The sequence below is a fragment of the Glossina fuscipes genome, unplaced genomic scaffold (genome assembly GCF_014805625.2).
Source record: "Glossina fuscipes isolate IAEA_lab_2018 unplaced genomic scaffold, Yale_Gfus_2 114, whole genome shotgun sequence".
NCBI classification, from domain to species: Eukaryota; Metazoa; Arthropoda; class Insecta; order Diptera; family Glossinidae; genus Glossina; species Glossina fuscipes.
Genome location: NW_023998457.1, coordinates 2,936,700 through 2,952,884, shown reverse-complemented (window position 1 = coordinate 2,952,884; position 16,185 = coordinate 2,936,700). Strand labels below are relative to the sequence as shown.

The 16,185-nt window shown below is 35.3% G+C and overlaps 1 protein-coding gene across 9 annotated transcripts in view; it reads right to left on the bottom strand.

Moving 5' to 3' along the window:
- The window catches only part of LOC119639930 (probable serine/threonine-protein kinase DDB_G0282963), a 46,827-nt gene that overhangs the window by 846 nt on the left and 29,796 nt on the right, over positions 1-16,185 (bottom strand). For 7 of the 9 annotated variants that reach the window (XM_038037662.1, XM_038037666.1, XM_038037660.1 and 4 more), the window contains 2 exons: positions 14,747-14,986; positions 1,218-1,355 (listed from right to left, as the gene is read on the bottom strand). In XM_038037662.1, the coding sequence (XP_037893590.1) occupies positions 1,218-1,355; positions 14,747-14,986 (378 nt within the window). The remainder of the gene's footprint in view (positions 1-1,217; positions 1,356-14,746; positions 14,987-16,185) is intronic. The other 2 variants (XM_038037665.1, XM_038037667.1) reach the window with 2 other exon arrangements.

Here is a 16,185-nt window from a genome sequence, read left to right as displayed (position 1 = left end):
ATTTTTCTAAGATTTCTTTAGTGTCTTGAAAATCCCTATCCTAAGTACGTGTATTTAGTCATATCCATGGTGGATATATATATTTTGACAGAACCTTTGCAAAAGGAAACTTCAGAGACCCCACAAAATATATCTATCTGTTGCAAACATTCTCCTGACCGCAAAAATGAAACTAGTGACTTGCAATATTGAAGAAACATTGGAAGTTTTTGCACGCAGGTTGGTATTGAAAATGTAGCCAATTGTTTTAAAGTCGCGCCTACGGTGCCGCCACGAAATGAATAAAAAGTTGTTTTTTATTCAACTTGTTCAGCTACAGCAAATATTTGTACAAAAATTTAAAAGTATGTTCTGTAGGTGATGTTCTAACGTTGCAATTTGTACGGCGATATATAGTCTAACCCGTGACTTCTTTATTCGAAAAGACTATTACTACCTTTAAACTAAACTATATCAGTTATCCTATCAAAGCATGCACAACATTGCCTTTGGGGTGTTGAATCCCCCCCCCAAAAAAAAAGAAGAGAATTGCGGGAAATATCACTTTTCTTGATTAACTCAAAGGACTGCGCACGTAAATACCTACGAGTGGTCAACCGTGGATGCATTATGATATGCGAATCGCTAATATCGACTACAAAACTGAATATCCTTGATAGATGCATGTGATGTATTCGAAGTTTGTTTCAAACGGAACGCTACTAACAATAACTAATGCAGTCGCGCCACAAAAATGGGCGTAATATAACAACAGTCATGATATCATGAGTTTTTTTAGTATGAAGCAATTCGCTTCCATTTAGCAAACAAAATGTTTGCAGTGTTAGCGCGGAATGTCTTATCCTCTCTGCTATTACCATCAGATATTACTATCTCCAATTAGCACAGTTTTCAATACATGACTTGTAGTTTGTTTGAACAGTACTTCTCAGATATAGAATCCTTTTTAGGGTTGACTTTAAAAGACCCAATTTTTGTCGAGATGTAATTCGAAAATTGCTTGAAAGATGACGAAAAGTTGTAAGTAATGATGGGCAATACTTTGCATAAGATACATTATACCAATTTCTCTGAGCAGAGTTTTAAAGGCGCGGAAGAAAACCCTCAAAACCAATTCGTAAACGCAATATGTAAAGTATGTACATATACAGACATTTATATATATTCAGTCCAGGTGAGGATGTCTTCATATATATTTTATGTTATGTACGCATTACCTGCTAGTAAATACATGACTCCAGTTATAAGTATTGCACTTATTTGACGTTGACAAACACCGAAAGCTCCCACCAAAGCCGCGCTGCCCAATATTATTAAACATACTAAAGAACAAGAAATGGACAAATTTTGCATTCCTGTAAAAAAATACACAACATGTTATTTCAAATATTTCAGAGAAATAGAATAAAAAGCATTTTTCTTTGTTTTATATAATTTATCAAAGTATTATAAAATAATGTTCAAAACAATAAATATAATAATAATAGACAAAGAGTGAACATTAAGAAGAGTGAAAATTTTAAATAATTTTTTATTAATTTTAAAGTAATATGAATTTATACAAAACATTTAAAAAATTAGTTTTAAAATGTGTTTACTAAAAAATTTTAAATACACTTGAACATAACATTGTTCGTAAATACATGTAGCACTTTTGTTAAAAACAATTGCAACAACATTACAATTTGTATATAAATATACCTATCACGAGGAGTATGTATAGGAGGATGTGTTCATTATGTAAAAATAAACTATGTAAATTATCTGTCTGTCTGTTAAGACTTTGTACATATGTTCAGGCTTCAAAGACATAAAGAATGCGCGTAACTAGTTAATTAGTTAACTACGTCAACGTCTTTAGCGCATTCTTTCTCTTTCCTATAGCCACGATAGTGGCCAAATCGCACTTATTTTCAAACTCTGCCAGCAAGTAAAAGAGCAAAAGAAAATTTTCAAGTTTTTATAGTTTTTGTACTTTACCTATGAATTTTCGATCAAGAATGACAAATAAACAGGCAATCAGTCAAATAGATAGATGGTTGAAAAGCTACACTTTATATATATATTACCACACTCAATAAGTTAAGCCGGTGTAACCGTTTTTTTTTTTTTTTGTAATTTTATCATGCGAAGACAACTATAATGCTGCACAAAGTTCACTATTGATTTCTTGCCTCCTTTTAAAGTTGATAAACGTTATATACTAAGCTTATCCTAAAATAGGGCCACCATAACTTTCCCAGTCGATTTTCATAGATTTCAACGGCTTTCGCAATACTGTCCATTCAGCTTATATTCAGTTTGACTCCGGAGTGTAGTTATGAATCCGTATTACATCCATTGTCGCATATCGCCTGCAAAAATCCTTCCGCAATGCTTTGTTGTTGTTGTTCAAAAATAAACAAACGTGGCATCCACTTCGAACAAAATTTTTTCATGGCCAAATGTTCACGCGAAATAGAAAATGCAATGCTTTTTGATATCATCAACGCGTCAGCTACCTCACCAAACTTAATTTTTCGCTCTTCCACAACAATGTTATACGGTTTCTTCATCTTTATCTTCAGCATCTTCGAGAGTCGTCATAAGATGTTTCAAGTCAATGCTGGTTGCAAGCGGTACTTTTTCTTATCAAAAAGTAACGTTTAATTAACTAACGAAATTAAATTTTTGTTTCATTTAAAGTTGACTGCTATTCAGAAATTTTTATGAATCTGTCAAAAGTGTTGCTATTGGGACGGTGCATTATTATCAGGCATTTCTTTGCCGTCTTATATTTTAATAAAAGCTTCCCATATTTTATAAATTTGTGAATAAACATATCTTTATACTTTTAGGTTATAAAATTCGTGTCGATAATCATACTCGAATTCGCCATATCGGTAAAAAACTGGTAGGCGAACAAAATTTATGACGATTTGGATAACTTAGCCGCGGATTACAAAACATGAGTTACCTCCAAGCACCGTGAATTCTTTGCTCGTGGAATCGTGGAGATAGATGGTGATTACCCCCGGATTAATCATTTAAAAATGGTAATGTTGAATTTTTAGATTTTCTTTTTCATAATAAACAGTGTTCAAGGGCGCATGATAACACTGTTTAAAAATGCCTGATAATTATGCGTCAACCTATAACGTACATGTCAGACCGAAGGCTTATTGAGTGATGTGCTATGTACATAACCTCGAAGGTCACACATAGATATAACCGCTATTGATAAATCCACATAGTCCTTAGAGAATATCTACGTTTCAAAATTCCATGACATTGAGTTCGCAATTCACAGTTGTTTTAGTGACGCTACTGTTGTAGTTTGCAAAATAATAGAACAATTGAAATTTCGTGTGTAACACCATTAAAACTGGTACTACTTAACAACTGTCCCGATTAATCAATCGTCATCCTACAAAGTTACCGAGTGATGTGTTAATATATATATTGTCTGATCCGTCACGTGGATTTCTTGGTGTCAATGAGAAGATAAATTTCGAAAATATACAATGTTTTTGACTTTTTTGGATGATAGGTATAAAAAAAGAAAGGAAATGCGATATATTGCGTCCTTCCAAGAACTTATGGAAAACTTTTGTATATTTAATCTACTCCTACAATTCAAAATTATAGGAAATATGATTGAAAAATTCAACAAGAATTGTTATCTTTCATTTAAGAAAGTACTCATCGACATTCGTTTGAGATTTGCTAAAATACGGTTTAGAATACTGTAACTCTTGAAAAAAGGCGCATACAGGAAAGTCTAAATTAATCTATCAGCATAAACACAGGTTAACGTAGTAGTATAATTGCGTATTGAAATGCAGTTTCTTTACGCCATCTAGTAGTAGTCGAGCGAATTTTGGAATATTTCTCAGGTATTAACTTGATGACTGCTTCAGCTAAAATCCAATTTTCTTATAATTAATTTTTATGTGAAATTGCACTTAAAGGCTTTTTCTCCGTGAGAGTTTCTATATGGGATGGGATCCACAAAATAGATCTACATGTAGTAATTGTTCATTAAAATTAATTTGTTTTTCAACATAGTCTTGGGACCTGTTTGGTAAAAACTTTCAAGGTAATCGGTTATGTTATGGTAATGAGAGGTAATTTTTAGAATGGAAAATCAAAGTAAGTTTATAAGACATATTTTGGTTTTTTTTACATCAAAAAGGGATGAAAGAGCTGCAGAAGCACATAGATCCTAAGGCTATAGCAGGACGCTCTGGCCAAAATTAGGTTGGAAATTGCATTCTGGAAATTTTTCATTTTACCGCGTTTTCGTAGGCCAAATATCCTTGATAATGACTAACTAAAGGTTATAATTGAAGCTGATTGACACACTTGTCACATTCCAGGAAAACTCAATTCACCTCAAAGAATAAGTTTATTTCTTATATATTAAAAATAGGCACTGTCAAGTTTGTAAGCAATATACGATGTTATGTACAATATACAATTGGGCGTAACGATATTTGTTATTTAAAATAACTTAGTTATCGTATACGAAAATCTGATGAGTGCTTCAAGAGAGCCAACTGTAAATATCCACTTGTATATTACAACACAATTGCGGCAAAGGTGTAATTACGGAATAATTTCTAATGTTTTACAGTTGGTTTGTACTTGAATAGATGTAAAGACAGATGCATGTAAAAATTAACAAGCGTTCAGTGATCCAGTTTCCGCTCTGTTTAAACAAATAACATTAACGTAATGTGCCTGATAAGTGTTTGTCATATAAGAGTGAAGAGTAGAATAAAACAAAAAAAAAAAAAAAAAATGCTTTGAATTGCGAAGAAAATTGACAGTAATTGACATTTTAAGTGTTGCAATTTAAATGTGTCCTCAAAGGCTATTTTTAAGAGAATAAAAAAAAGCTTTTGCTGCTTATTTTCGTTTTACTTTAGGGAAAATCTCTTCAAACCACTCTGGGCCAATATTCAACTGCATTCAAGCAAATCGAGTTGTTATGTTTAAATAGTGGATATGTGTTGTAGATATTTTCTATATCTATTATTGAAGTAGTTGCTTTATGTTTAGCTGTCGGAAAAGATTACATATGTTTAGTGAAAAGAGATGTTGTATTTACGTTACCTTACCGATACATCAATATTCGGCGCTCAATAAGTGCGATTAGCTATATAACCAAAAACTGCATATCTCGAGTAAAATATCTTGTTGACTAATGTATACGCCAGTCGAGACAAAAGTTGAGCTCGACTGACTTACTTTAGTTCCATATATGTTATATTATATAGCAGCAATGGTAGAAGTTTATTGCAACAAGTCAAGGATAATTGGAAAGCATATAGAATTTTATTTCTTGTTGAAAATGGTTGATAGACACCTCCTTGTATTCTCCTCCTGGTTATTCTTGTTTTTTAAATTAATCGGATGTTGGCACATGTTCAAATACATAAACGTACATTAAATGCACCTTTTAAACACAAACAGGAAGAGCACCTTTATTAACCTTGATATGAAAAGCACATTTGTAATGCATGCATGCGTTAAAAACATATGGGACGAGGGACGGACGGAATAACGAGGAATAGATTGTTGATATACATTGTAAAAACTTGTCACACACATGCCTGTGTGTAAATGCTAGAAGGGTTATGTGCGTTTTCAGTATTCAGCACAAGTATTAGATGTTTGTAACGCGTAGAAATCTACATAAGACAACAATATAGAAAAGTATATATATTTTTTGGTCAGCGTAAACAACTCTGTCCGTCTATACCGAAATGAACTGAGAATATACCTTCTTACTTTGAATGAAAGCAGAATATATTTTCTTACATTATCGCAAGGAACATCACTCAGGTGATGTCCTCTATACGTGGTGATGGTCAGAGAGGAATGTCAGTAAGTATGTAACCAATCGGTGGTTATTGTAACTTTGCCGATGACATATATTTAACGAGTATATGAATGAGGAGAATTTCATTGGCATGAATAAGTGAATTGGCTTAGCTGACTCTGTTTGCAAGTCCGCCGGTTGATGTCACCATTCTATGCTAGAGCGTTCGCTATCGAAAAAAGCTTAAATGTTTTCTTGTCGCCCCTCGAATTAGGCTGGAAAAATATGCTAATCGAACCGAATTTTTCGGCTTATGGGAAAATTGACAATGTTTTCCTTTTCGAAATCATAGCCTTAAACCTTGAAAACTGAAAGGATTAATACCATCTTGGGTTCATTTAAACTAAAGCCATTTTTTCAAATTTTTGTGCAAACATATTACCATACTTATAGCCGACTCTTTCGTATTCACCACATGGTATGAAACCGTTTGTGAGTAGATGTCGTTCTATGCCCTGTGTGCCATTTTTGGTACACGCTACAACATGCTGTGTGTTTCGTTGTCGTTACGCAACTCAAACAGGTCCATATATTCCCTACATTGCATAAAAAAGTTATGTATATAATTTTGCGATTGTAATATCTTAATTACAAAATCTGGACTCAGCGAACAAATACAATCCAGCGTGTACTAAAACCGGTCTACCGTGTACTGAAAGCGGTCTACAGTGTACTGAAAGCTGCACGTGATAGGACGTAGATGTCCAAGAAAAAACCCTAAATTTGAAAAAAGTGAAATTTCGATATTCTATAGTTATTGCGTGGGCGTAACCGATTTTTCCACGTTTTACAGGTAGGATAGAATAACCCCATAACGCTTTTTTCACCATTCCTCGTTTGATCCATTTGCCATAAACGTGAACCTAGAATTTTTAAATTTAAATTTCGCGGAGAAATCCTATAATGTGATTAGGAATGGGCGTCAGCGTGGGGAGCACGAAAAATATGTTTTCAAGAAGAAAATGCTAAAGTTGTTGCTTGGTAACTTCTCACCACTGCTTTAAGCGCTTCGAATACTTCTGTGGGCATCGCACGAGTGTACTTGAAATTATTTTCACCTCAACATTACACTATCCCTTTAGTTGAGTTCTAACTATTTTTGTAATAAAAACTTCGCGCCAAATTCGCGAAATGAAGACCCTTTGTCTTCCTTCTTGTCGCCTACTATATCTGTTTCCCTATCTATTCAATATAGTTATCATCCCGTACCCATATTTTTTTCCTTATGAATCCGCTTTTTGCTTATGAATGCAATTTCGGTGCGTGAGCTTATTTCTATGCTTATGAATCCATATTTGGTTTGTTAGCCATTTTTACTTTATAATTCCACTTCTTTGGTTGTATATCCATTTTTCCGTGTGTTGCTTGTCATCCCTTTTATATTGCAAGTGGTTTTTTTCTTCTTACGAATCTATTTTTGGCTTAAGAGTGGGTTTTTTCCCCTTACGTTCCCGTTTTTTACTTACGAATCCATTTTTCGCTTGAGGATTTGTTTTTGACTTATCATCAATTTTGAGGTTATGAGCTCTTTTTTTGCTTATGAATCCATTCTCGGCGTATGTATAGGCTTATGAATCCACTTTTTTGCTTATGAATTCATACTTAGATTCAGGATTGGTTTATTAGTCCATTTTTTTTGCTTAGGAATCCGTTTTTTTGTTTATAAATCCAGTTTTAGCTTATGGTTCATTCTTAGCTTAAGAGCCCACTTTTTTGCTTATGAATCCACTTTTAGTTAATTAGTCCACTTTTGGCTTATGAATCCGTCTACAATTACCGAAAAACCTAATCCAGTTACCTAAATATAGTTTTTAGTTCTAAGAATGGGTTACAATTACCTCCAAATTGCACCAAATGAAATATATATTATACGAATGTGAGACACGATCCTTACATTGAGAGAATGGGTGCCCGTGTATTGATTTAAAACGAGTTTTAAGGGGAAATATTTAAAAAAAAGTAACCTAAATAATATACAATACCCTTTTTTTTGAAGTGTGCCTCTTCTTACTCGTAAGTCATAGGACAAGGGATCTCAACAGAATATTGAAATTGAAAAATATGTTGTTGTTCTTTTGATTAATAAATTACGTAAATTGTTCCGCAACGAAATGTGCAGTTTCGTGTCTTGTGCGAGAGTGCAATGAATGCGTTGTAAATTTTTTTTTAAAAAACATCAACGTTTTCAAAATCAAGCAAAACCAAAAGCATGCACGACATTAAATTGTACTTTCTTTATAAATTAAATATAAACATAAGTTTTTATTAAGTAAGAAGTGAAATTTTTGTTTATTTTTTAGGTGCTTGCATTTATTTTGGCCAGCATCTTCTACAAATAACAATGGTAAAGTAATGCAAAGTACCACTGTACATAACGGGTAAATTTGACGGATTTGACCTTTATCTACGTAAAATAACACTTTGAGTATTATTGACATATTCAGTGCATACAGCCGTTAATCATGGAACGCTCGAAACTGCACTTTCGACATTCATTACTTTTGTTGTTTAATTTGAAGAAATCCGCTGCTGAAGCCCATCAAACACTTTTGGAAACTTATGACGACGCTGCTCCATCATATCCCAATTGTCCTTTTTTGGTTTCAACGGTTTAAAAGTGATGATTTTGATGTCAATGACAAAGAACGCCCTGGAGAACCAAAAAAGTGCGAAGACAATGAATTGCAAGATCTATTGGACGAAAACTAAGGTTAAACTGTCAAAGAACTTTCGAACAGCTTAAGAGTCACCGAATCAACTGTTTCTAAATGTTCATTTGCGATGGCAATGATCCAAAAAGAAGGGAAATGGCTATCATGCGAATTGACTGAAAATGGCTTTTCGAATCGGTTCAACATCGCGGATCTACTACGAAAATCCCAAGCGCAAAACGTTATGTGTTAGTTCAGAAAAACCATCCACATTAACACTCAAGCCGAATATGTTGTGCATATGGTGGAATCAGCAAGGTGTAGTGTATTACGAATTGCTGAAACCGAATGAAGCTGTTACTGCAGATGTCAATTGAGCTAACTGAGCGATGAATTGTTGCAAAAAAGACCACCAATAGCGGTTAACGGGCGCGAAATCATTCTCTTACATGACAACGCTCGGCCACAAGCTGTAAGAGTTGTCAAGGATACACTATTGGAGCTCGAATGGGAAGTTCTGCCGCACGCATAGTGCTCAGCACATTTACCACCTTCTGATTACCACTTGTACCATGCAGCATGCCTTAGCTGGTACGCGGTTTCGAAATGCTGAAGAAGTGCGAAAATGGGTCGATGATTGGATCGCTGCCAAACCAATATCGTTCCTCGAACTCGGTATCGTCATGTTGCCAGGAAGATGGGAAAAAGTTGTACAAAATAGTGGAAAATATTTTGACTAACGCATATTGTACCAATTTTGCTCAATAAATGTCTTTTTTCAAGTGAAAAAAATGGTCAAAATTAATGCAAGCACCTATTATTTATTTATTTTTTGTTTTACTATTATTGTAAAAATTGAAATTTTATATATTGAAATATGAAATTTTGATTAGATTTCTTTTTATTTTTTTTTTTTACGGTACAACCTACGTGAGAACGCAGCTAATAAACCTTATATATCAAGTCCTGTAATTTCGAAAACAAAACAATTTCTTATTGTGAGAAAAAACTTTACAATACATGAATACCTTCGTGCTGGGCTGTAATATCTATCTTCTTTTTTTTTCTCTCTCTCTTTTTTTCTTTAAAAGGGAATCTATGAATACATGTAGTAAAATGCGCTTTTCTTTCTACCCTACGACTTACAGGGATCTTCGTTTTGCTATTGAAGCAGTTACTATATTGCGAAGAGCTATAATTGAAGACAGGATTGAATTATTCGGCGTCTGCTAGCGCTAATCATGGAATGCTCAAAATTTAATTTTCGACATTCATTCCTTTTTTTGTTTGAAATGAAAAAATCTGCTCCCGAAGTCCATCAAACTCTTTCAGCAACATACGGCTGGTCGGTTATATCCCAATGGTCGGTTTAGGTTTCAAGGGTTTTGATGTCAATGGCAACAAGAGGCCTGGAAGAACAAAAAATGATGGCAATGAACAAAAGCCCAGTCTTCAAGACCTTCGAGCAGCTTAACAGTTGATGAATCAACTGTCTCCAGACTTTTACAAGCGATGAGAAAGATTCAAAAGGAGGGAAAATGGCTGTCATACAAATTGACTGAAAATGCCATTTCGAATCGGCCCAACATTGCAGTTTCATTACTTGGAAGGCAAAAAAGGACGTATTGTGACTGGAGTGGAAAAGTGGATTTACTACAACAATCCCAAGCGCAAAGGGTTATACGTTAGTTCAGAAAAGCCGATTGCAGCATTGACACCGATGCGGAGTATTCATGGCCATAGAGATTTGCTATGCTTATGGTGGAATCAGCAATGTTTATTGTATTGCGAACTGCTGAAACTGAATGAAACTGTTACTGCTGATGTCTGCCGACGTCAATTGAACAAATTAAACGATGTATTGTTGGAAAAGGGACGAGCCATAGCGGTTAACAGTCGTAAAGCCAACCTCTTGCACGTCAGTCCGCCGCCACAGGTTGCAAGAGTGGTCAAAGATGCGCTATTGGAGCCCGATTGACAAGTTCTGCCGCACCCAGAGTGCTTATCAGATTTAGCGCCTTTTTATTAGTACTTGTTCAATTCGATGCAGCAGCGCTTGACTGCTACGCGGTTTCGAAATGCTGAAAAGGTGTGGAAATGGGTCGATTGGATCGTTGCCAAACCAGTATCTTTTTTTCGAGACGTTGTCGGCAAGTTGCCCGAAAGGGTTGTAGAAAATGATGGAAAACATTTTGAATAATATATATTGCACCAAATTTTCTCAACTAATGCCCTTTCCAAAGGAAAAAGTTATCAGAATGCATGTAAACACCTACCATATTTTAAAAGGCAATCCTCAACATGTCGGCAAAGAAAGAAAAATCTCTACTTAAATCCAGTTGAATGATGTAACATTAATTAAAGAAGAACTATATAGTCATGGTTCTCGAAGCCGTCGATGGACTGAGTCATGTGTGCGGTTTTTGCGAAGACTTGTACGGCGAGTTATCGGCCGAGCTGGGAATGTCTTACTTGCTCTACGCAAAGTCCTTGATAGCTTTGGCTTTGAATGAAAATAACGTTATCGACGTCCGTGTTGAAGACGATGAAGACGACGACGGTGATGGCGATAATGGTGGTGGTGATGAGAATCAGTTAGTTGAAAAATCAACAAACACTTTGGAAAACAAAGAAGATATCAAGACATCAGTTAAAGATACGAAAAATAATAATGAAAGTAAAATAGTTAGCAACGGTAGCAAATTGACATCCATTGACGAAGGCACCGAACCAGAACCAACTATCGATTCTACTGATGACGTTGAAAAGAGAGAAATTATGCAGAGTGGAAAATCTTCTGTAGAAAAGATTAAAGATATTGTAGAAGAATTGCAAGTAAGCTGCACAGATGACTGTTCCGAAGATAAGAAAGATGTTACGGCCGTAGAGTAGTGAGAACTAATGGAGTTTTGGAAGGTTCGTCAATTAAAGATGGCGAAAAACGTAGCACTTCAAATGGTGGAAAGGCTATTGAAAACGGCGAGGATATAGAAGAGGATGAAGCGGTATATAAGTATTAATTTTGAATTGATACAAATCTCTTTACAATAATCTTATTTGATGCATGGGCAGGCTGAATTAACGGCAAAAATATTTCAACATCAAGGTGAAGTGAAGGTGGCCTTGCTGTTAAGAATGAAATCGAAGAAATTAAGGTTAAAACTGAAATTAACGAAAAAGATAAAACTAAACTAAATCGGAAATATGGGCAAAAATTGCAAAAATTGAGAAAGCCCAAGTTTAGATAAATTGAAGAACCATTATCTTCGTTGCATGCCATTTATTTGGACTGTAATCTATTTATGGTATTATTTTCGCCTTTGCCAGCATTAGAGGGTTATATAAAACAACTTCCCAGCGTTGATGGTGGTGCTGGTAAGTCAAAATCGAATTCTGCGGAGGCCAACTCGTCCTTGACTTCATTATCTACCAATTCTTCAACGGCCATTACATCATCAGCCAAACTAACGGACAATTCACATTTAATAAAGCGTAAAAGACCGGAAGAGTCCACTTCAGAAGCAGACGCTGTAAATTGTTATTCAATTTACAAAAAACCGCACTCCAATAAACAATGAGAATAACAAAAATAAGAAGGAAAAGATACTATAAATGCTGGACTATATATACACCTTAAGTACTTTCATTAGCGTCATGAAATTTGTGTTTCTTTTCATTTCCATCTAGAAAATAAAGTGAACATGTTTTTTAGTATTTTCTTTCGTTCAACAAATATGGATTTCATTACATTTCTCACATACTTTGCATATTAATTTAAGTAAAAGCAATGTCTTGTTTATTGCTGCTTATCAACAGTTTTAATTTCTCCGTGAAGCTAAAGTGCATTTTTCAGTATTAGAAAAATGACAGACAAACAAAAGCATTGATATCCAACGAACATATACGCAGACACACATTTCTTAGTGCTGATATCGTTTAATTAACCTGAACATAAAAGCAACATCGCAGTGCGTACAGACAACAAGAGTTTGTAACATTGAAAAACGATATCATCGAAGTGTTAATGAAAAATTAAAGTTAAATTTTTTTGTAGAATTCCTCTATCATTTTTGTTTACTCATAAAATCAGAAAAAATTAAAAAAAAGTGAAACATGGAAATTTGGCACCGTTAATGTAGTTTAGAACAAGTTATACATTCGGAATCAAATTAGAGCTAATTGAAAATAGATTGAAGCACTATTGAGTATTAATGTTTTCGTGTTCTAGGAGAAACCTTACAAAAAGGCGCAACTAACTTGAAGGATTTAAGGCAAATTGTCAGTAGAACTCGGAAAACTGGTAATAAACAGTGTGCGGACTTTAGAAAATAAACTTAAAACAAATAAAAACACTATAGTGGGACCACGCCCATTCTTAAACACTCTACATCACTTCACCTTATTTGTATAACGACTTTCAAAGTGAAGTAATAATATGGAAAGTGGTTAAAAAAACGATCTGATCCGAACCATTTTCAATATCGTATGTCGTTGTGTCAAAACATGGCGCTGAAACAAATTTCGTCAAAGTATCTCAAAAATTGTGACCTGTAGATCGAAGACGAGAAGATTACACGGACAGACAACGTATGAAAGGTCGGTCCATCTCAAGTCGTTTTAGCTGTTGCATACAGCCGCAGGGATTTAGTATACCCTTCTACCAAAGCAAAGAATTTGTTTAAAAATTCAAGGAATGAATTTAATTTAGGAGAAAAATGCACGATTGAATACCCCTGGAAAAAGTTGTGCTTAGTGTTCAAAAGTCAAGTGAGAAAGGCCGGGAATAAAGTTTAAGTCCTTTATCGGAACGTCTGATGTAATTATTTAGAAAGCTGTAAGCGAAAATACCCATAGAAGGCAGTGTTTAACGCTCGAGAGTCAAATGAAGCCGCAAACGAACATAATCAGGCGCGTGGAAAAGAAAAATCCGCCGACCAATAGTATTTAGAAAATTAAATTAGTAAACGGAGGAGTTAACCTCATTTTCTTCTTTTATATGACCACTTAGAGACTTTCCACTATACGTGCAACACGGTAACGATCAGAAACAAGTAAAAATAGGGAAAGAGAAGTTGAGGTGTCCCAATCGGTAAGTATTATGCCTATACTAACTAAACACTCACTATAGCTACAACTAAAATAAACTCTACCGCATTGAGATAGCGGGTAATTTTAAAGCAAAATGCTACCGACCACCAGGTGATAATCTATGCTTTAGGAGGGATAGATGTGCGAAACTCTCACCTCCTAGTGGTGATTCCTCGTAACGGTGTTTGACCGGCAAAGAAGAGTTTAAGGCTTTTGACTATCCATGACTTGGCGACAGGTTTAGCTTAGGAGTACACTGGGAGAAGCTATGTTTTGAGTAAGTTTTTTCTCACAGACTATCGCTATGGAGGAAATACAGACGAGCTATTACAGAATTGTTTATTTGTATATTGATATGGTAATAGTCGAATAATTGGAGCAGGTCAAGTCAGTTGTAGTCACCGACGCAAATACATGTTGACACAGGATAATCTGGGGTCGGCGAACCGGAATTGTTTGGTAGATCCAAAGGCAAGAGTGACTACGGTCGCGTAAAGTAATGCCAAACGCTTTATAGTCTAACTTTAAGCTCCACGGGGTTCAGGGGTTCAATTGCTAGCTATCTTCTAGTAGAGGAAGTTTTTAGGAACGCAATCTTGTAATCGTGGTAGTAATTTCTGGTTGCTGAGAACGGTCTTTCGGGGAGTATCATGGTGGCTTTCATTATTCCTAAAGAGAATATGTAGAGATTATGATAGGCCTCAATACTCCCCAGAATGGGTTCATCAGCCATACACATTAAAACAACCTAATACTCCAGCTGTAGTTGACATCCCTAGTCTATAGGGATTGTCTAAGTCTCTGGAGGGCCTCGGTTATCCACGATTAACTAGAATGTCAGCAGGCATTGTGAAATGCGGTTAACACGACAGATGGTCACATTAAAGCACGCAGGCGACTGACTGACTTAAAGCTTCGCAAGTAATTTGATTTATTTAATTATGAATCACATAGATTTGCTCTCGTTCAATCGTCGCAAACCTAATGTGACCTACCTGACTAAACTGAGCAAAACCTACGCAAACGATTTATAGGAAACATTTTACTACATGTACGAAGTTTTAGCAAAATTTGTAAAAAATATTACAAAAAAAAGAATTCACTCAATATTGGGTAAACACATAGATTGTACCATACGTACGCAAATGAGGCTGCAATGGCGTCTGTGACTCACTATGTTGCCAATCGTTGCGTTGCTCTTCACCGCGGGCATTCTCCGAAGATCCCGCCAAATAATTGAGACATGTTGGCGCACTCGGTGGGAATTTCGGGTGGCGTCTTAATTCCTGTAATTCATGTAAAGGTAAGTCTATGCATAAAGTCCAAATGCCGCCATGCATGGGTACAAGGAACAGTGTATCACGACGAAATCGATGATCACCTAGAAATAAGAAAACAAAGAGGGCGTTGTACTTGATACCGAGGGGATAAATTCATTTTCTTTTGAAGTTAACTTGTGAACTCGTTGAATAATATAACATGAGTAAATAATAAATCAGTTTATAATTTCCAATAATCACGCCCACCACCATCACATTTTGCTAAGGAATAATGGATTTCTATGTCCGCTCGTAAGAAACGTGATCTATGGAGGTCCCATAAAGTGAACAGTATTATCCTCTTTTAAACATGAACAGTGCTTGAAGGTACTTCTGCTAGAGGGAAACAGAAGAGACGGAGAGATGATAGCCGCAGCCTAGTGGGTGTGCGGCCAAGCGGCAATTGTTCGATAAAAGTAAACTCTACCGCGCTCGAGATTTGAACGCGTGAGCATTGACTTGGTAGTCGCAACGCTTACTTACTCTGTCACTTATGCGATCGGAGTTCTTTAACACTGGCCATCTGGTCTGTCTATTGCTCGAACATGAAAATTAAGACCGAAAACTGAAATTTGGTGCACATATATATTCATGATTTATATCCAAGCAGGTCCAATTTTATGATGGTGAATAGTTTTTGCTAAAGCGGACACGTTCCAACCATAAAGGCTGCTTATAATAAATAACAACTATAGCTTAAAATGGAAAATTAACGTTCATTTACTACACAAATACTTTACTTGATCATCCGAGTAAAAAAGTGACCAATGAAAAGCTAATTAGTCTGAGTCGATGGATATTAAGAATTCGTTTCACGACAAATGTAGCTTTGTTCCTTGTTTTACTTTACATTCATAATATAATCTTACTACTACGTCAATACAAAGAAACCGTACAATCGTTACATTCTCTCTTTCAATTTTTTCATTGTTTGTTTTTATGTATTACTGTAGGAGATTTACTTTGAGCTATGACGTGAACTATGACGTGCTTTGTTACTATATTATGGTTTAACATCGCGCAGTGTTAGGTTTCCTTTCTAAAAATAAATGAACTTATTCCTTATTAATATTGCTCGAATTGAGGTCAAATTTGGGATATCGGCCTTAATAAGTGTAAACAAAACGATTTTCTTTTCTTAAAAATTTACAAATTTGTTTTGCATGTATATTTGTGAAATTGTGCCAACTTAATATCTGAACAATGTCAAGGCTACTCCATTTACGTTTTGTTTCACCCTTAAACCATTTTTCTCAGTTAT